The sequence below is a fragment of the Photinus pyralis genome, unplaced genomic scaffold, assembly GCF_008802855.1.
Source record: "Photinus pyralis isolate 1611_PpyrPB1 unplaced genomic scaffold, Ppyr1.3 Ppyr1.4_LG8, whole genome shotgun sequence".
NCBI lineage: Eukaryota > Metazoa > Arthropoda > Insecta > Coleoptera > Lampyridae > Photinus > Photinus pyralis.
Genome location: NW_022170819.1, coordinates 20236344 through 20259173, shown reverse-complemented (window position 1 = coordinate 20259173; position 22830 = coordinate 20236344). Strand labels below are relative to the sequence as shown.

General features: G+C 35.5%; 2 protein-coding genes across 2 annotated transcripts in view; both read left to right on the top strand.

Moving 5' to 3' along the window:
• Positions 1 to 3179, top strand: LOC116177811 (zinc finger MYM-type protein 1-like; the record flags this gene model as incomplete). The annotated part of the gene is given in 2 exon segments (XM_031496922.1): positions 1 to 402; positions 459 to 3179. A coding segment is annotated over 1 exon segment (2601 nt). The 3' UTR covers positions 3060 to 3179.
• The window catches only part of LOC116179444, a gene marked incomplete at both ends in the record, with an annotated part of 96480 nt that overhangs the window by 52607 nt on the left and 21043 nt on the right, over positions 1 to 22830 (top strand).

Here is a 22830-nt window from a genome sequence, read left to right as displayed (position 1 = left end):
CAGGGCCGTACCTACCTATAGGCAGAGTAGGCCCATGCCTATAGGCGCAAGCCGCTAGGGGCGCAAAAATCATAAATAAATGCCCTTCCTGCAATCCTAAAAGATCATCGCCACTCGCCAGCCAAGCGCATACTTGCACGTGTTTGTATTGAAATTCAAGCTCAAGTTTAGCAAAACTTGCAGCACCGATCTACGCGACAGACACGCTGGTGCTGGTGACGTTTATTCATATAATGTGCGACTGTGCGAGTAAACGTCGCAGTCACGGTGCATCCTGATTCTTCAATTTTCACTATTCAGCAGTCTATTGACGCGAAAGAGCTCACTGACCTTAATTTAGTGTGATTCTTGTTTTAATAAATAGAGAGCAACAAGGCCAGCAGCCAGCAGGCATAGAGAAGGGTATGGTATCTTTTTTATTCTGATTTCCATTTTATTTTTTATACCTATTATTACAGATGTTACCCAAAAAAAAGCTTTCGGGGGCAGAATTTAAAAAGATTAGAGCGAAAAAGTTAAATGTCAATCAGAAAAGTGCTTCACTTATGCAAACATTTATTAAATTGGGATCAAGACAAAAAGGTGTTGAAGAGGAGATGTGTAGAAGTGGAGATCAAGATCGTTCTCTTTCATCAAGTACTATCATCGGCAGTGAACGAGATAACGAATGTGAAAATAATACCAGCGCAACTTTAAGTGAACAAATTCAAGAAATTGAGGCGGGAGAAAATAATGGAATGGAAACTGAATCGACATCGACACACAATAGCAAAGAAGACACGGACACTCAGGTAACCTCCGACTTGAAATCAATGGAAAAGGAAGGTGGAATAAGTAGTATTAATAGTAGTAGTGAATTAGAATTAGAAATAATAAATTACAACAATCCGGTAAATTGGAAGGGAGATAAAGTGTTTTTAGAACAGTTGATAAAAAATGGGCCTGTATATGGAGATAACCTAGATTGTTATCCTGTAACAAATACTAGGCAATTTTCAAAAAAATACTTTTCCAAAATTCTGCCAAATGGTAATAGTATTCAACGTAAATGGTTGTTTTATTGCATAGAAAGGGATGTAATTTATTGTTTTCCATGCCTGTTATTTGGAGGGGCAAGTAGCCAGTTTTCTACAAAGAAAACTGGATTTAGAGATTGGCATAATATTGGTCCAAGGGTAAAAAGTCACGAAAATTCTACGGCCCATAAAAAATGTGTTATTGATTTAATAACATTTGAAATTAATTTAAAGAAAAGACATTTTTTAACAGATGAAATTCAAAAAATGATTTTGTCTGAAACTGAAAGATGGAAACATATTCTAAAATGTATCTTAGATGCAATTTTATTCTGTGTCAAAAACAACGAAGCTTTGCGTGGATCTGTAGAAAAAATTGGGCATCCAAATTCTGGTAAATTTTTGCAAACATTAGAGTTAATAAGTCATTACGACCCTATACTTAAGCAGCACATAGACTCCGAAAATCACAAAAAATACTTTTCGCCAAAGATCCAAAACGAACTAATTGCAATAGCTGGTAATGCCGTTAGAAATGAAATTGTCTCAAGAATAAAACAGGCAAAATATTTTAGTGTTATTTTGGATACAACCCCTGATGTATCGAAATCGGAACAATTGTCATTAGTAGTAAGGTATGTAGAGAAAAATGGGAAAACATGTTCAATTGAGGAGCGATTTCTGATGTTTATTGAGGTAAAAGAAAAAACCGGTTATGCATTGGCCAATATCCTTCAAAAAGTGTTACAAGAACTAGGACTAGATATTCAAAATATTAGGGGACAGGCTTATGACAATGGTTCTAATATGGCAGGGCAATATCAAGGCGTGCAAGCTAGGATACTGCAAGAAAATCCTACTGCAAGATTTGTCCCATGCTCGGCGCATAGTTTAAATTTAGTGGCATTACACAGTGCTTCAATTAGCCCTGAAATAATAACTTTTTTTGGGATTATTCAAAATTTGTTTAATTTTTTTGCGCATTCCACTGTGCGATGGACTAAACTAAAAAATGCATTAAATATTACCCTAAAAGGATTTAGTGATACAAGGTGGTCTTCCAAAGCATTAGCGTTGAATGCACTTATCACTCAATTTGAATTGGTTTTGGATCTCTTAGAAGAAATGACTGATGTTTCAATATATTCTGGTGAAACAGTAATTGGGGCAAAAAATTTTCAAAAAAATCTTAAAAATTTCGACTTTGTAATTCTTTTAGTTTTTTGGTCATCTCTATTAAATAAAATTAATAAAATAAATCTCTTACTGCAGAAAAAGGACTTAACATTAGATACCGCTTGCAAACACATTAAAGGGTTATTAGAAGAAATCAAGGAAAACAGAGATGGTTATTTTGAAAAATCTGAAAGAGATGCTTTGCAGATTTGTCAAAATTGCACTCTTTCAACGGAATATAAGGAAGTTCGAAAAAGAAAAATTAAAAAGATGAGCGGTGAGCTTGCTGACGATTTTTATTTAGACCCAAAAACGAAACAAAAACAGCTATTTTTTCAAGTCATCGATTCAATAATAACGCAGTTAAGTAACAGATATAAAGGTTTACATGAGATTTGCAGTGATTTTAGTTTTCTTAATGGGTCAGTTCTGTCCAAAATGAGTCTTTCTGATACTGAAAAGTGCATCAATGCTTTGTGCGATAAATATCCCAACGACTTCAATTGTACTGAATTTATTCAAGAAGCAGAAAGTTTTAAGTTTCAAACGCAAGAACTTTTTGATATCCAGGGACAATCTGCATTGGAAATTTATCAAAACCTACATAAATATGATCTAATGGCAGAGTATCCCAATTTTGCTACAGCATTACACATTTTTCTAACAATACCGGTCACTAGTGCTTCTTGTGAAAGAACTTTTTCAAAATTGAAACTTTTAAAAAACTATTTACGATCGACCATGTCCCAACAAAGATTATCTAATACTGCCATATTATCCATAGAAAGGATCATTGCAGAATCAATTTCTTTTGATAAATATATATCAGATTTCGCATCACAAAAAGCCAGACAATGTTGTTTGTAAAATTATCTTTCTACTCAAATATTTAAGTAGAGCGTAGAATTTCTATTCGTAAGTAAGTACCTATTTGATTTTATAACTACACATTACCATTTTTTTGTTATTAAAAATAAACTTGTTCTTAAAAAAAATATTAATGTTTACCCCCCCCCCCTCCCCCGCACCCTTCCCTTGGTAGCGCTTTCTCTAGGGGGCGCAAAAAAGTAACCTTGCCCTATAGTAGAATAATAATGCAGTTAGCGGCCCTGAATGCCTTCGATCTATAAATTTCATCGGGAGAGCAACGACCCTGCTTTACTATTCCAACATAATTTTGCGCGCGAAAGGTTCTCTCTAGCATAGATGGATTGTCCACCATAAAACAGTATTCAGTTTTATATTCCATTGCCAACACGTACATATACCACCTAATTAAACAGACCATATCAATCGGTCATTCGTTGGCATTATTAAAAGCTTTAACATGTCCGATCCTAGATTATATTTTACGCTCAAAGTATTAATTAGGATTTAAAACTGGGTAAAACTTTTTCTTATTTTATAGCAGACATTTTAATAAGCTTGAATAAGTCGCTCTTTAACTGTGAGGGTAGATAAAGTGATCACTTTAACCGGACGGGTAGTAAAGTGAAACAGATTATTGTGCATTCTAATGACATCTGTCATTCTTATTTCAAATGGGACGCTGAGCACGATATAAAATGACGTTCAGAACATACGACAATGCTGTTTCTATGGATGTACCGCGACGGCAGAACCTAAGCTTGCTATTTTTTATGTCTAAATTAAATTCAGAAGCTTTGCAATGATTTATATGGCTTCTGCTATAAGGTAAAGTTTTATATTACACACAACAATAAAGGGAAACATATACCTTTATCATCTCATATAATAAATAACTATTCTTAACCATCTTGAGATGGTACCGCTGCCATTTACACATTGATTTATGGCTCCGAAAATCTATCATCTTTTAGAACAGCTAGAACGTTTAATGAGAGACATCTCGGGAGAAATGTAAGCCATGCCTATGTTCAAGATTTGATCGCTAAATTCAAAGAAACGGGATCTGTTATCAATAAAAAAAGAAAGCAACCAAGATTGCTTAATGAAGCAGCTCAGGTTAAAGTTCTTGGTCAACTAAATCTTATTGGATCAACATGGCTAAGATTGCGATGTATTAAAATATTATAAAAATCTTTTCTTTTGTTCTCTATCTCATTCCGTAAAAATCCAATATGGCGCCCATAAGAACTAAGAAAATAGTCTGTAGCTTCTACATCTAGCGTTTTATGTAAATTTTGATCACAGATTCTACAAAAAAAAGTGCTCATAGAACCGTCCATTTTCGGCCGTATAAGCTAGGGAAGGTGAACAAGAAATTAGACATTTTCAGTTTTTCGGTAGGTAATATCTCAGTTATTTTCAAAGATTTTACGAAAATTTCAAATGCGTTTTTTTGTCACAAAAAGTTAACCTGCACTGTATCTCACACCGTTACGGAGATCACAATAGTGAGCCGCGAATTTGAATCACCCTGTACATCGATTTGAAGATAAATTAACTGAGCTTATTTTGTGGCACAAGATCGTGTCTACTGTCCAGGTATTACCCCGGCGAAAAAGGCCTTGATGAAGGGAATTTCCTGGTTACGTGTGTTGGTTTTTTTTTGTAAAATTTTGGAGTTAATTTTTTACAGTTCAAAATACACAAACGAACAATAAAAAGGATAACTGATAGAAAGAGAAAGATTATAAATTATATAGAAATGCATATCCATTCTCTCGGGATGCTCGAAATGGCCCAAAATGATAAACCCTGCACAAGTTTTAAATCAACTACTAACTAAAGGTTAGCTAACCAAAAGTGGAAATATATCCCATAACTAACGCCCTCAAACAATTCTGGTGACGTTCTCAAAGAATTAGCACAATATCAACCGTTTCTGCTAGCATTTTCGTAACGCTGATTAACAAAGTATAAATTGTGCACAACTCTTGTGCAGATAAAGCGCATTTTTTTAACCGAAATAGCTTTTGTTTTGACATCACCAATGAATATATTTCTTGCATACGTCTCAATCGCCCTTTGTGAGTACCCTTCTCCGACAATCCGTTCTTGAGGTATAAGGGCATATACCCGATCACGATAAGAGGTCGAGGAGGAGGGCTATGGTTGGTAAAAATTAATTCCTTTCGTTGAGACCTTTCATTAGTTAGAGTACCGTGAAGGATAAAACTAGTTCCACTCCACCCCGTACTTTGATAAGAGGACAGAAAGAAGGGCAGTAGTTGGTAGAAAACGGTTCCTTTCGTTGAGACCTTCAATTAGAATGCAATGAGAGGTAACATTAATTTGTAAAAGTTATGCACGTTTGACTTCCAAAAACAGCCTCTCAGGAAATAAGTCGTGGGGGAGCCCCCCTTTTAGACAGCGAAATTTGATGGCCGTCTGGCACACCTTCAAGATATAGGCTACCTACTGCAAAAAATTTCAGGACTCTAGGACCATTCCTCTAGAAGTAGTTCAAAACGGTAGAAGTGGATCCGGACGGACGGACAAAACGCAAACAATAGCACATTTTTTTTTATTCTTAAAAAATGCGCTAAAAATCAATTATACACCTGCCGGCACTTAATTGTGACAATTGAAGATCCTATTGAAGATCTTTTGTTTCATCATGGCAGACTCGAAAAAGGGCGTTTTTCTACAAAATGGCGTTTCACCTTGTGTTTTCTCTGAAATTGTCTCATGAAATGTGTGGTTTTGTTTGTATCACTGAAAATTTTGTAGTTTCAGCTATCCAGAGCTATAGTTATTTGTTTAGGACTTTTTAAAAAATATGACATTGGTCAAAGGTCAATAAAAAATTTAATTCTTTCGAGAAAGTATACCTATAAAAAATTATGTCTTAGCTTATGCTTCAATTGAAAACTTAGCCGCCGGCGCCATGTAGTTTCTCTCATAAAAATCGAAAAACTTTTGAGGAAAAAAGGTTATGACAGCGAAATCGTTAAAACATATTACATAAAAAATTAAGTACTTTTCAAATCTGCAGTCAATATGGGGTATTTCATTAAAAAAAAACCAAGTTTGATACGCCACTGGAATACAGCACGGCCCTGTTGATAAATATTTTAGAAACATGGCGACGGTAATGGTGTACAGTTTTGCTCTAAGACTTTTTTGGTATCTTTTATAGTAAAGTAATTATAAACTAATGGTACACCATGCATAATTATTTTTAAGAACTCCCATGAAGCTTGGAAGAGTATTTAAAATATCTTCCTAAAATTAAACCCTCAAAATTTTACAAGTTCAAATGATGCCATATATATTTATTGCTCTTCTAGTATAAAAACAGTCACGTCAATCATTCGCAGGTAGCCGCCCATTGCAAAATTGGTCGCCTGTGAGGTGTACACATATTATGCTATTATATTTTCATCTGTATCTAGCTCATGCGAAGAAAAAGACATAAGCTACCTGCGGCTGATTTTATACTAGGCGACGTATAAGTATTTCATGAAAATAATTCCGTGCCCTTATTACCATTGCGAGCAAAACAAAAGAAATCATCAAGAGTTTGTAATGCACGAGGCGAAGTGGAGCAGCCCCCAAAGCCAAAGGTACGTTCTCGTGTGGAATCAAATGATGCCATCAATATTTAAATATTGATTTCTCCAGAATTCCTTGAATCACAATAGAGAAAGTCAAAGGAACCCTAAAAAAATTGTAATGTAGCAAGGTAATGTGGCGCAACTGAGAAAAGCACTTGAGCTGTCCTTTGAACTTCGTGGAGAACGCCGCAATTTACGCGAGAATGAATTCACAGATGACGCCAAGTGAAGTGACCAGTTACATTGCGGCAAAAAGAAGGGAGTGAAGGAGTGTGAGAGAGAAACAAGTAGTCCATTCAGTGAGGACTTACGAAGTGCCACTTTTAGTTTGCAGGTTTTAGTCTTTGAACCTGAAAGATAGCTGCTGATTTCTTTTTTGCGACTTTCTCTTAAACTTTATGAGAAAAATAAATCATCATAATAAGTAGTTACCAAAATAAATATCTATTTAAACAGCTTTACATTGACAACATTAATATGTTGACTGGAATTCTTCGGAATTCTTTTTGGAGGTAATTAGAATTCAATGGAATTCTTCGAAATTCAATAAAATTCAATGGAATTCAATGGAATTCTTTTGAATGCAATGGAATTCTTTGGAATTCAATGGAATTATTTGGAATTCGCGATCTACCCTTAACCTTTTCTCCGTATTTTGTTTTTATTATTATTTATTATTTTATTGTTTTTATCATGTGGTATACCATTGAAGTAAATTCGATGGTGGGGGTGCTACAAATCGTCGGTTAACTTTAACTGAAAGTTAAAATTCATGGAAGCAACTGTCTTCACGCTCATCTCCATGGAGTTAGCTGTCAGGTAAATTTAATTGAAGATTATGACAGTAACCATTGACGTTAAAAATTGATGGAACTAAAAATTCATAGCGAATCGAATTGAATTGAATCCATTGGAGAACGTGGACCATCCAAAAACGTTTCCCGATTTAATAAAAACCGATCTTTGACGATATAAATAAACATACCGAGCCTAATTACATTAGTTTTTCTCAACATAGGTAGATAAATTTTCTATGTTTTGTTTGTCTATCACTTACATAAAAACGTATTCGTTTAACGTTTATTGAATATATGTTGCCCCACCTTGAACAAACGATCAATTATATCTGCAAACCAAACAATGACCTCGAATCTGGCACTATACCGAATCCACAAAGTTAAATTATACGTTTTTTTAAATTAATGACCAGAATTAAAAAATATAATTTGCATCTTGTGTAACAGACATATTAAATAACCGTGAAATTATGCCTGGGACTGTACTAGTACCTGTGTCCGTTAGTGGCCAATACAAAGCACCAAACTCGCCTTGTTTAAAAAAAGACGCCTGCATAGTAATTCCGTGTGGTTGAAAAGTAACAGGTTAACATTTAACCTGCATATCTTGTCTTAGAGCTGGCCACCGTAAACCTTATGAAGCAGTAGTACCTAACAAAGAGGCAGTACTTGCACCTCGCGATTAATTTTCACTTGGTATCTGTAACGAAACGTGCGATTCACGTGCGCCAGTTTTACCTAAAAATGGTCACTTTTGCTGCAGGTCACCTGTGCTCTTTGTTTATATTCGTTGACCTTAGATGCTACCTGTTTTGTGAGTTTGACTAGTTTTTTGTGTTTATTTTTTCTATAATGTGATTAAAATTACATTTAGTGTTGTGTGCTAGTTTAAGTAGGGTGATTAAAAATGCTAAAAATTCAAAATGTAGGTAAGTTTGTTTGTTTCGATCTTAACGTAACTGTTTTTTCTCCCTCCTTTTTTCGTTATTGTTGTTTAACATCCGCTTATGTCACTTCTTTCTAAAATGATTCACGACGATTTGCAATTTAAAAAATTAAATGGCACTTGTTATCATGCCTTTTCCATTTAAAAGGGTGCACAATCATTACAACACTGTAAGGAATCTTTTACTCAAATTTCTACAAAACTGCCCAAACAGTGACAGGTTCAGGAACAGGTGAACACTTCATTTTTTGTTAATACTTTAAAAAGACGCGGAAGGCGTTGTTTTTATGAATTTTTAACCTTGCTGCTACTCGGAAAGGCTGTCAAAACTACCCTACAACTTTGAAAACATTTAATAGAATTTCAGCTTTAAGTAACAGCAATTTCGTTGAATTTCAAAATTAAGTTTCAGTTTAAGGGTAAACTAAGTTTTTTTTTGTTACGTTTATGTCTATTATTTAGGTCTCTCGTAGTAACTTTTCTGTCTACCATTAAATTAAACTCACATAGGAATCTCGGTCAAGAATGAAGACAAAAATTCGTGTTTTTTCCAATACGATGTACAAGTACGTGAAAAACTCTAAATTGCGGTGTACTACTAGGGGTTAGGGATAAAATTAAAGAATGTTTTCCGTTTATTATCTTGCTCAATGACGCGAATAAAAGCTCCCTAAAAATGTTCTACGTTCTTTGGCGCTTATAATCCCTTTTTTGATATTGATCCGACATTTATAGTCAAGCTTTTTGTTACGTGCTGAAAATGAGCTTTTTATTCTGACAATTATTATCAAATCCTCTTTTCTTTAAACCCAAATATCTTTAAAGCGTCTCTCAATCAATAAAATCTCCCGTTTTCGGGACAATTGAATGTACCTAGTAACCTTGAACTTGTTTACTATTATTTCATATTTTATGCGACACCCAGACATAATTTTGTAATATTTTAAGTTTTCACGCCGTAAAACGGATCGTTATATAATTTATGATAACATTCATAAATAATAACAATGATAAATCTCTTATATAATACCAACAGAGGGAAACTCATTTCATTATTATTCATTTTGGAGTACTCGTATGTAATGAGCAACTGTCTCTGGGAACTGTACACGGAGAAAAGCCAGGAAACTCTAATTAAAACCAAATGTATTTGATCTCATGGAACTAGGTACCTAATTTAATTAGCGAAATGATATGAAATTGGAGAAAAGTCTTTGAATATGTAGCATTGGCATACAATTCTGAAGTGGGACACAAAATAGAACATAACTTGCTTATATGGTAGACAAAATGTGGGATAAGAAAATTGTTCTGTAACGAAGAGCAACAGCAATCCGAAGATAGTATACAGCTTGATGAGATAATCGAGATGGCCGGTTTTTTATTAATTTTTGATAACCTTTCATTATCAAATGAGCCTCCACGAGGTGATATTGGCCTCAGCATATGGGTAAGATAGGAATTGCTGAGGTAATGCCCAAAGTCATGGCCATATGGTGACGGTCAAGGAAATCATAATTAGATAACCGATCTATATGTAGCAAATTTTTTTTAAAACGTGTTATCCAGCTATCCTTCGAGCTATCCTCTATATAATGCATCTACAGTATCATTTTGTTGCTTCAGATGTAGAGGTGTCTTATCAGTGTAGTAGTAGTAATTTAGCCAATACTAATTAATAAAGGTCAAGTAATTATCGGCTAAAAGCATCAGTCATAAGTCAAAAATTAATTGATTTTCGTAAATGTGATTTTAAAGTTCCATTGATTGACCAATGAATACCTCAACAACGACTTTTTACACTTTTTCATAACTTTTAATCGGCCATAAAGGGTAGAATGTATTGCAAAAACCTCAGGCCTCTAGAACAAAGCCCCTAAAGTATTTCAAAACCGCCGAAGTGGTAGGGACGGACAGACGGGAGGACGAAACGCAAACAATAGTAAATTTTTTTTAGTTATTAAAAAATGCGCTAAAATGAATGAAAGGGAAATACGAAAAAAACAGAAAATATGAAAGGGTAAAGGGCAAGGAAGGTGGTAAAGAGGCACCAGTAGATAGGTGGGGATTACGCGATGTTAAACTGGACATGCAAAGAGATCTGCTAGGAGTACGAAGGATACGAAACGTCAAAGGAAACGCGAAGAAATGTGAGGGAGCGAGGGTGGTTTGAAGTAAGAATGATGGAAGAGGATCGTGGAGAACACGAATAAAGGGGAAGGCAGGGGGGTGGCTTAAATAGGTACAAGTGAAGCGTGAAAGTGCCAGAAGGAAGGTGTAAAAGGATCCCTAAGTGAAGGGTACATAAGAAGGGAGGTTTGGGTCATGCATGAGTTGGTGGAAAGAAATCTAGACAAATGATTACTGCGAAAAAGACATGAAAAAGTGTGTAGAAGAAGTGAGTTGGAAACAAGGATGCCGTTTTTAAAATTTGGTAATGATTTTGTATTTTGTTAAACATAGGAAAATTTTCGCATGTACCGCTTCATAGCAAACTTGAACGAAAGTAAGTCTGGCAATAACCAGAAACGTATTGGGGAAAGCGAGCGCGGTTGCCAAGATCTCTTCGAGCCTAAAAGTTGCATTCGTTACATTTGCGCAGGCTGGAAAAGCCGAAATGCTGGTTTTCTATTGGTTGTTAGGGCACGCCAATCGAGATCACTGCGTTCAAAAATGAAGTCCTCTTTAAATGTCGTGCCATTAAGATCTCACATGAGATTTTATATTTGTATGTTGTAAAAAATGTTCACGATCGTATGAGAGCAAGTCTTTAAGGGTATTTAGGAGCTTTGATAACCGATTTGAGCTACTGAATATCTACTTAAAATACCCTGTTCTTTTAGAGATAATCTTTAAGGGCCTTCAAACGTTTTTAATGTACTTTTAAGAGCCATCTAAAGACATTTGACTTCAGAATCTGCAACAAACCTGAATGGGTTTTTTAATCTTTTTAAGATCTACACAGTGAACACTATTTGTCTATAAGAGCCTCGATAAGAGCCTTCAGGACTATACCTGATGTTTTACTTTCTTTATGCTCTAACAGACGATCGCTTAGCCGGTTACAAATATTCGGTTTTGAATTTCAAAGGAAGGTCTTTTATTTACGAGTGGTAATAGAGGGTAAAATATACGCGAAGGAACATTTTCGAGTCGAAGACCCGCTTTTCAAATAAAAAATGGAATCGCTCATAGTACCGGCTGGTTAAAATCATGTTTCTTACTCGGTGCATTTTGCATTCTGATAGATGCAGGAAAAAGGACTTTAAACTGATTTTTTTCTGTGGGGTATTTCATGGACTCTTAGTATTACGCTGGATGATTCCTTTCCAAAAATTACAGTCTAAGTGCTATGTACACTACTTATACGTTGTGAGGAAGAACGTAAAACCGGGATGTCTGGGGGTAAGGAATACACGATTTTGGTACGTGTATGCAAAAGAACATTGAATCGCTCCATTTTTCTTCCAGGGTGTCCCATACCCCTCAAAACCGCGATGTTACGATGTCATTTAAAACGTCAGCCCTAAGGACACTCGCGTAGTAGTTCTACACAAAGGATACCGAAGCTTTCCTGACGAAGATTACATACCCCATATACTTCCGTATAGTGTAAGTGCTAAGTTGTGAGGAAGAATGTAAAACTGGGGGGTTTGGGGAGTATGGAACTCCCCCCCCCCCAAGTCAAGCGTCCGAAGATTTTGATAGGTGCAGGAAGAAGAGTATTGAATCAGACCTTATGTCTGGAGGGTATTCCATATCCCCCAGACCCACCGGTGTTACGTTATCATTGAAAACATTCAGCCCTCAGGACTCTCGCTTAAAACTTATAAAAAAGTGTAGAAGTCGTTGTTGGCCCTTCTACGCCTTCGTATCATTCTGTGATTTTTTCAATTTTTATTTCACAAGGAATCTAATGACCTAATGCTGACCAGTCGACAATACGAAATCGAAAATAATGGGTTGAGAATTAAGCCGGATATGCTATGAAATTTTTCCTTTACAAGCAAAAAACCCTTATAATTGTTCAAAACAATAGAAATAATAAAAGGCGAGATAAAAGGTCTAAATATTTTTAGAGAGAGCGTAGCACCGGGGAGTACGGGATACCCCTCAGTGTACGAAGATTTTATGATGGTGAGGGAAATAAACATGAAACGAGACATGAAATATTATTTTCCTGGGGGTTTCCATACCAGACCCCCGGTGCTCTTAACACTTCCACTATAGTTCTTGAAAGGGACCATCCGACGTAACGGCAGAAGTCTGTGTGATTAGGTAATTCTCCTAGGAAATGAAAATAAATGGTCATTTACAACATCATAGAATCAATCAAGTCACAGCACTCGGTATACCGGTATACAGTTGGTTGACTAATGCCTGAAGGGCCTCGCTTTACTCGTAATCTCCTTCAGTATCGAATACAATAATTAACTGAAGGAAGACATCATTCATCGATCGGGTAACACTAATCAATTGCAAACAAATAATGACGTTAATAGTTACAATTACGTTTCAAGTATTTACCACTTAAGAGGTAGTTAACGATAGGCTAGAGCGACCAGGTACTGGAAAACCCTTTTAGTTGTTATACCGTCGAGCTGGGACTGGGACTGGTATTTTTCAGTGAGTGTACGCCAGGAAACTTAATCTACGAGAGGGTAGGGAAACCAATAATTAATAACGAGTAACGATTACGTATTAATTAATTTACGTTGTATAAGTCGTACGAAATTCCCCAATTAAATCTTCAATAAATAATATATATAGTAACCCAACTTCGATGTCACAGAACTACAGGTGAAAGATAAAAAAACCTTTTATTTAATATTCAATCCAATTTGGATCAGTGTGCCAAACGAAAAGTTACCGGAAGAGAGAAAGTGAAAAAAGTCGTCGCAATACCTGCGCGTCAAATGTGCTTCAATAAATCGGATTGATAGGTACTGCCCTCTATCAAACCGCTTTAGAAGTTACGGGGGTTCTCCAACAAGTAATAATACTGTCAACAAGAATGAGTTCTTCGTAACGGAGCAAATAATCGTTCAACACATCTCCTAAGAAATGAAAATAAGTGGTCATTTATGAAAAACAACTATAAAAGTCTAAAAAATCACCATCTAATGGGGTCAATCCGTGGGTATTATGAATGCAACACATTGGGATGATGTGAAAAATCAAAATTGCAACAGGCTTTTTTTACTTTTTTTCTCCCTCCTTGCAATAAAATGTTGACTTTTTTTAAGTGAACTGGAAAGTTATTTAGCAAAATAATTACGTGAACAACGGGCAACGGCTAGCTCTGTATGAAATAATTTTTTTAGTATCTAGTATCACTCCGAATGAAAAATCTAAATAATCGCGCGATTGCAAAATAATCAATGGTGCGGAGTGAGAGTTCGCTAGCGACCACTGTAGGGTTAAAACAATGTTTCCTGAAGCGATTGGTTTCTGGCGCAAAAAAATGGAATCGGTTTCCTCCGTGAAATGGATATTTCTTGCATGGCCGTATTTCGAATGGAATGTGGATTTAATTTGGATAGCAAGCGGGTGTCCCACAATTCCCGTGAAGAAAATGCAATGGATCTTTTTTCGAATACTGAATCGCCATTTTCCAAGATGGCGGCTGTAGCACAGCATACACGAGTGTTGATTTTGTTGAGTGCAACACATACGCAAAGTATCCCATTTTAGGGAATTATTTCTATGTAATATCTAAGAATAGTTACTCTTTGGTAATATCCAAATATGATTGTACTAGGTAGGTACCTACTTGTCTTGTGTATATCCATGGAATGACTTAGGTATTAACCTATTTAAAATTTCTGCATTATTACGATAATCCTGGTAGTGACAATTATAGCATTCAAAATTTACTGTGATTAAATTCAGCATTATGCGGAAAGTTGTGTTTCACCATAATTTAACAATTTCACGGTTACCTTGTCTAGCTATACCGCTGAATAGTCGTCCACAAAAAAAGCAATTTAAAGCGTTATAGAAGAGGAAACGACTACGCCGAACAAAAGTAGTTTCAAAATTGATTAGGGAAGAACTGTAACGAAAAGGAAACGGATTTTCTGGAATAATAATATTGATGTTCAAAAAGGGACTCGTATGTATTAAACTCGCGGAAGCGTATGAATTTCAATCAATCGATCTGCAAGATCGCTTTTGATGTTTAGAAAGCGAGCAGCAGCAGCGGTCATTATGTGTTCCATGTTTACGAATGTACAAGCCAGAAATTTGTGTGATATTGAACACATAGGGTATAGGGATGACCACATTGGATTAAAATTGGGTTTTTTACTCAAAGTATAAGTAAAACCATTTGTAATTAGTAATTTTGTAATGATTTTCTTAGATTTTAAAAAGTTACACCAATCCAAAAATGTCGTATACAAAAAGTCAAATCTTTAAGAAGGTAATAAATAGGAGTGTCACCCACAAGGGCGTTTAGTTCTAATTTTAGTTTGTTTAATCAACGGATATGCAACGTAGTTGGGTTGGGACTTAAAATTATTGATAACGATTTCCTGTATTTAACTTAACTTGCATCTTTTATCATGGGGGCGCTATGGTAAAAAAAAGGCGATAATATTTGGTATAAAATGAACTAATTCTGAGCAACCGCCAAGTAATTAAAAATTTAAATTACGAAACGCATTGCAATGCGCTTTGCGTGTTCAGAATAGGCATGCACTGGTAACAGCAGCCTAACAGGGAACTAAAAGCTTTTAAATAAATGGGTTGTGGCGAATGTATGTTACTGTTAAAGACCTACATTCGTCTTAATCCTCGGTCATCATTCGAAAGTACTTTCAAAGATACCTACCAGTAGCATTGTTTGGATACTTACGTTATTTATTACAATACCAGTAGTAAGAACTTGTTTCATTTCCGATGTAAGGATTTACGGTATAGGCATATATTATAAGGTAGGTTTTTAGTCTAATCACTCAAGCCTATTAATTATTAATTGAAGTAAGTTTCAAATTTTATAAACAAAGTCAATAGTCACGGTTTCATATCAACACATTTGCACTGTACTAGGTCCAAAATGAAGATCAAATCAACAAAATTGAGAATATCAATCAGCGAACTGAAAAGTACTGATACAAGGGAAAGAAAAAAGAAAGTCAAAAATAATTTTTCTGGCATTTATTGTCTATTGCCAAGTTGGAAAGTTCTTAAAATGCATTTCAATTACTCTCGCCCCCAACTGGCAACTGGTATGCAAAAAATGTTTTGTGAAAATTTCAAAGGTACCCTTGATTTTTCGAGACTAAAATTAATAATAATAATAATGTCTTTATAATTTATTACGTAAATTATTTGAAAGTAAAGAGAATGAAAGAAGAAAATAATCTACAACTGTTGCTCTACCACTCAACCTAGTGTATCATTCACACGTTATACACTTATGTATAAAGAAAAGAAATGTTGTTTACAAATCTAATATGTTTGCTCACTTAACAACCTACACTTCATGTTCATGTCACAAAAACAGGGCTGATCCCCAGAAGCTCAAAATTCAATTCAAAGATTTTTTGTCTTTTACAAGAGACGACTAAACAATAGAGTAGGGCACTGTATGTATTAATTAGTAAATGTATACATTTGTCTATGTGCCGGCAACTAGCAAAATTCTACGCGAAAACTTGACTGGTATTAAGTATATGTTAGTTATAATGTGGCATAAAATACCCAAAAAATATTTTTGGTATAAACCGTACCCGCCCTATCGACCTATTTAGATCTGTGTAGCGTAGAGCACATTTTATTGAACACACTGTAGAGCGAAAATCATTAAAAACCAACATTTATATGAAACATCTCAGCAACTGAAGAGTCGATAAACTCATAAAATAAATCCGTGTAACGGGAGCCCGCTAGGCCATTTTAAATTTTATCGAATTTTGTATATAGGTAAAATATGATACCGGGTGGCCCACTGATAATAGTCAATGCCAATTTTGCCAACTTAACGACAGTTTTGCCAGAAACGCTCGTACACGTCAATTTTAGTTTTGAGGGGGACACCTAAATTAAGTAATAGGTACTACTTACATAACTTTAACGCTGTGAAGGGGGTGAATTGCACCCCAAAAATTTTAAATGGGAAGGGGTAGTAAATGTTAGATAGTTCGAAAGGAATGTTCATTATGTCTTCAGCACTGTTTTTATATTTCAAATCCGATCAGTAGCGTTTTAAATGGATTTGCAGAGCCGTTTGAAATGTTTATTAAGTAGGCGTTGAAGTTGAAATAATTGAGAGCTTGTGTCAGAAAAGAACATCTGATATAAGTGCAATAAGTGCTCAAGCAATGAAGCGAATTTGTGATTAACTTGTTTAATTTTCTGTTAAATTCAAAAACAATGACGGTTTACAATATACCGCAAAGGGTGGAAATTGTTTCGATTTTTTTTTAAATGGCGATTCTGCCTTCACAAATTCGCTTCCTTGCTTGTGCACTTATTGTACTTAAACATTTAAAACGGCTCTGCAAATCCATTTAAATCGAGTTTTCTCTGGAACTACTGATCGTATTTGAAAAATAAAAACAGTTCTGAAAACATAATGAACCTATCTAACATTTACTACCCCTTCCCATTTAAAATTTTTGGGGTTCAATTCACCTCCTGCTCGGGGTAAAGTTATGTAAGTGGTATTAGTACTACTTCATTTAGGTGTCCCCCTCAAAACTAAAATTGACACGTTCGAGCGTTTCTGGCAAAACTGTCGTTCAGTGGGCAAAGTTGACATTGACTGTTTTCAGCGAGGTTTTCAGTGGGCCACCCTGTATGTACCGCTTCCGACCACTTCATAGGTTCAACCATATTTAATTACTTCTTAGTCAGAGATGGGGGTTAACTAATGAATGTTCATTGTAATCCATACCCTGCTGCTGCCTGGGTACTAGTTTACAGTTTATTACCAGTAGCTTAAAACCAATTTAGCTATTCCAATATTTGGTTACACACTGTCTTTCAGGTTAAAAATCGGTGAGAATTTTGGATATCACCTTATAAAGGAGTGGGGAGGGCATTCTGGATCGCCTATGTTAATTTTCAGAACATGGTGAGCGTTCCCACACTGGAAAATTTAGGACTACATCACTGTCTCCATCAATTACTCCTCCTCCTACAGAGATTTTCTAAAGTTTTTTTAACGATTCTTGGCCATTTTCTTAGTTTCTCATAACGGTTTATCCATCTGCATATAAATAGTAGGTGACCAATAGCTTGAGTTTACTACAGTTTTTGATAACAAGGCAGTAGGCAGGGATATAAGTATACATGAGCATGACTATATACAGTGTGTCCCAGATCGCGTGGGATTGCATGGGTAACTTTCTTATTATTAAAGATAGAGAAGTGGTTAAATGGACAATGTTTTGCAGTTTTAGATGCTTATTTAAAATTTCCTTGTAGAAATTTAAAATGTCGAATAGGATTCAAAAAAACTAAAATTGGTCACTTCCTTTAATGTCTTATATCATCCAAAGTATAAGAGATATAAAAAAGTTTTATATAAAAGTTAGTGACTTGATGTTAAAAACCATTTACCAACTTTCTACAGTTAAATAGGCCCCATATTGGATTTTTAGATTATTTGATATATTTTTTAATTCTCTTCTCAACGAGGTATCATATCATAGCATAAGATTGAAAATAAGATACCAGTTATATCAACGGTTTTTAAAATTAATCAAGTAGGCTGTGATGAATTTTAAAAAAACAAAATCTATTTTGAGGCAACAAAACAATGAAAATAATTACATCAGATGTTTAAAATATCAGGGGTGCACTCATAGGAGGGGGGTTTGGGCGTTACAGCTCCCTTCAAAATTTTACCTATATGGCTATACCGGGTGAATACTTTCAAATCGAACATAGGGAAATAACATGGGAAAACAGTTTTTCGCAGATTGTTGCTCCCCAAATTACCTTAGAGAGTTCAGAATGCCACCATTGGAAAGAAGATTTTTTTCCGCGTTTTATGATATGCAAATTATGAACGTCTAGTTGCACGTTTAATTATTATTTTGCGAAATTAGGTAGTCAAAATGTGTACTTGGTTTAAAAAATCACGATAGTCATGAAAACAAGGTACGATAACTGTCAATAATTTTAATTTGTACGTACCTACTACAAAAAATACGATGTATTCCATTGAGGAAAAAGTGTTTATTGTAAAAAACGTTTACTGCGATTACCGCAGTGCGAGATTTATTTTCCGTGGAATTTAATCAAACCTCTATTCCGTCAATATCGACAATACGACAAATAGTTTTCAATTTGACAATTCCGGATGCTTAAATCTACGGGTCATGGCTACATGATTTTCTGAGTTCACCCGGTATAAGTAGGCCTAGAAAGATTTTTACTTTTATGACGTCACTTACTGACTATCTTATGATCCATACTGACATACCTACAAAATGGTGGTATAACTACGTGGTATGTGCAAAGTGTAAGTTAATATAAGCTACTACCATAATATAACGCATATACTCTGCTACTACCTATTGAACTTATGTTATCGATTCAATCGTGTCACCAAAATTCCTCGTGAAGTTCTTTAGATAGGAAAATCGTTTGAAGATATTATGTGACTACAGTTAATTTACATATAAGCAAATTGGTACGGTGCCAAACCTTGCAATTGGACTAAAAGCGTTTCACCCTGCTTTTGAGTATAGCCCTAGAAAATTGATTGTAAATCCATTAATAGATTACGGACCCATATAAGAAATTATTCAAACAAACGCTCCTATTCCTTAACCAACTTGTCATGTGTCCATCATTCTTCAAACATTCTTCTTTTACGACTGAGCCGTACAGTTTAAGGGTTTCGAGGTAAATTTTCCGTTCCGATTCATACCTTCGAAACTTTCAAAGATACGTTTAACTTCAAATTGCCTCGTGCATTATGTATAAGGAACACGAGTACTACATAATTGTTTTAATTTGTAATTAAGCATCTTCCTTCCTTATGGAAAATACCGTACGAATTTGTAATTCGAAAGTTGTGATTTTAATCGTTTCTTTTTGATGCTAATTAGGGTTTAATGTAACGTAATTTTTCTCACTAATTGCTCTCATACCAGGAACAACATTTCACTGTATGAGGTATTAATAGGAATAACCGCGGTAATTTAAGTAGGCCATCGGCTTGTATTTTTGTTAAATGACAAAAACGCCCTTCTCGGTAAATTAAAAATAATTTTTAACGAGTGCTAATGCAATAAATGCCAGTGTGATATAAGACCATTTCCTCGAGTCTCTTCTGTCAACTGTTAACATCAAATTGGTATGCGGCCAAAACGCGTGTCTTGAAAACGATCCTTTTGATGTCTGCATAGAGGCGAAAGTCCCATAAACATTAAAGGAAAGTGTGTGAGTATTGTACACATTCACGGTTCCCCCTCTAGTTGAAGCCCAAGCCATGCGGGGTCCAACCCAATTTGATGGTCACAGTAGAAGAGCATCAACAGCTGTTCGTAAACCCCAAGCTTCAGATGTACGCAACGCAAAACTAGAACAGAGTCGCGTGCCGTTTACGTAATAAGACTGGATTTAAATTGTAACGGTTTCTTTCGCAGTGGGTTTTTAGTTCTCGATCGGAAAATGGTGGTTTAATGTTAGTCATCAGTCAGTGTAAATACCGCGACCGCGATGGCAACTATTACAAGATTACATGATCAAAAATCGCGTGTATTGTTTTGAACCGGGGCCCATTCAAATTATGGGCAAAGTGATTTGGGCGCTAGAACGTGTTAAGAAAATGGACGTGGAACGACGCCGTATCCCTCAAAATCCAATTAAACGCTCAAAATCGGTAAGGGCCTCCCTGCGCTTCATCGGAAATCGACTTCTGCAACACAAAGAGAGCGATACTAAACAACTTCAAAAAAGTCCCTCGATGAACAACCTGAAGGAGCATCAGAGACGTTCGCTCGAAATCCAACGCAACCTAATAAACGACGCTAAATCGGGCGAGATTTTAACACCCCCTCCGAAACTCGCCGGCAAGTCTTTCGGTTTACGAAAAACCGACTCTTTAAAGCAGAAAAGGAGTACGTTTATAAGCGATCTACCCAGAAACATAGCACCCAAAGCGGCTGCGGTTTTGCAAATTCCCGTTTTTGAACTGCCGAGATACGTGCAATACGAGAAATTCCCATACGAATTCCATCAAGGGCGCGCTAAGGAATTCAATTGTGATGCCGATGGATTACACAGAACTTCTCTAAGATTATCGATGCTAACTATGAAGCGGAAGAATGAATCGGTCAGCTCATCAAGTACGTATTTTCTTTAGTTTTACTGTGGGGGTGACGACTTCCTATTCTCATACCTCGAAATAAACGCAGCAGTCGTTGGCCCGTGATTTCAAAAGGTTCACTTCCGCTGCATTTTTTTATCGCAACGCGCCAAAGAAATTATTTAATTAACGGCTAATTTATAAAACTGAGGAAAATTCAGTTAAATAGACTACATCATTCATTAAATAGATAAGTTGCTTCCCGTTTAATTTCAAAACAAACACCAAATTACGTTTATTTTACGCGAAAGTGCTGTACTCTTCACCGTTATTGGTATGTAAATCTTTGGACTAATTCAATCCTTGCTATCCTTGAGTTTTAGTTAGTAACTATAACTTTTTATGGCCGTATCAAACGCTTTTGTTCAATTTTAATTAAGCACGACGTATGTCTGATTCCATGCTATTTGCAATACCTATATGGAAAACGCCGTTTTCACAAAATAAATAGAAGTCCAAATAACGCGCTGAAAGAATATTAGAAAATGTAAGCTGACAGAGGAATTGTCTAGGAAAAGCATCCATGCAAACAAAACAATAAGTACACGTCTCTCCCAGACAACCCGCTTCTCAGACGTATAGGTATAGTATAAGTTTCTTTAGACACGCAATTCATTCAGTAATTGATAGAAAATGGCTACTATTATTGTAATGGTTACTAGGGAACTTTTTAAGTAACTGTTGTAAGGAGGAATGTACGATAGTTTGCCAAATTTGCGCTTTATGATTATTACCCACAAAAGTACTCTAAACGAATAACAGTGGTTAACGACTCTATTATTACACATATATGAAAAGTTTTATATACAATTACCGTACTATTTCAACTTTGTGTAATTTCCAAGATATTGGAGAAAATCCCTCAGGAAACAAAGGTAAATTCAACATGTTGGTATTATAGGCGATGTCACTCGAGACAATTAAAGTTACTGAAGTTAAAGCTCGAAGCCCTTTTTAGGAATTTCAATACCCTGCACTACTTCCGGATTGGTAGGAAGAGAGTATCAGGAAGTGCGTGGCTTAGAGAGACATTGAACCTTTGAAAATGTACATGTTTGTGCTTAACTAAGAAAATTAAATTGTAACAGTTTAAATGCGGTAATTTATCGGATCAACGACTGTACTTTTCTTAAAAATTACACCAAGTTAGTTGCACAAAACTATTTTAATCTTTGAGATCACGGCGTTGGAGAAGTTTCCTATCGAGAAATTAATTGCCTTGATCAAGTATTTATTGGGCAAAACTTCAGAGGTTTTTCGGGTTCGGATCAAAGCAGATTATAAGTAAAATATATTGCAGGAATGCTATTGCTAGTATTTAATGTGAAGTTAGCAACGGTCCTTCAGTAATAGCTTTGCATATCTGCGACCAAAGATCATACTACACGATCTTTGCTGCGAGTAAGGAAAAAGATATGCAAAGAGATTACCTGTTGTGATCGATGTCGGGGGCTAAGATGAAGTGGATTTAGGAATTGTGTCGACAAGTTTATACGGTTTTTGTCAATCCTCTCATAATCAGAAATCGGATTTTATTCAAAATCGCACAATACAAGGGTGTATGATGATGTATGGTGGTCTTTAAATTTGATTAAAATTATAAACCTTCAACTTCAAATACCTAAAATCATTTTTTAACGTTTCGGAATATGTACAGGTATAAGATTATCAAGTGAATTTGACAATAAGTAGTTATTTACATAAAAGTGACGAAAATGACAGATTACCAGTGAGGAAATATTGAAGTACAAGGCCCCTTTGGGGTCGAGTAGGTTTTTTCGTTTCTAAATCAAGTAGCTTTGTATTACATTTTTCTCAAAATGTCTTTTAATGTAAAATTTCAATTTGCATATAGAACTTTATATTAATATTTACGCCGCACGTGCAAATTTTGATACGATGCCGGTAAAGTGACAGGAACCTTACTGCTACTGTCATGGAAACTAAAATTTCCCGACATAAAGTAGGCTGCGAAATTTAAGGTTGCATGAAAATGTCTGTAAATGTACGGAAACGCTAAAAAAGAAGTATAAACTGTGCACAACTCTTGTGAAGATAATGCGCATTTTTTTAAAACCGA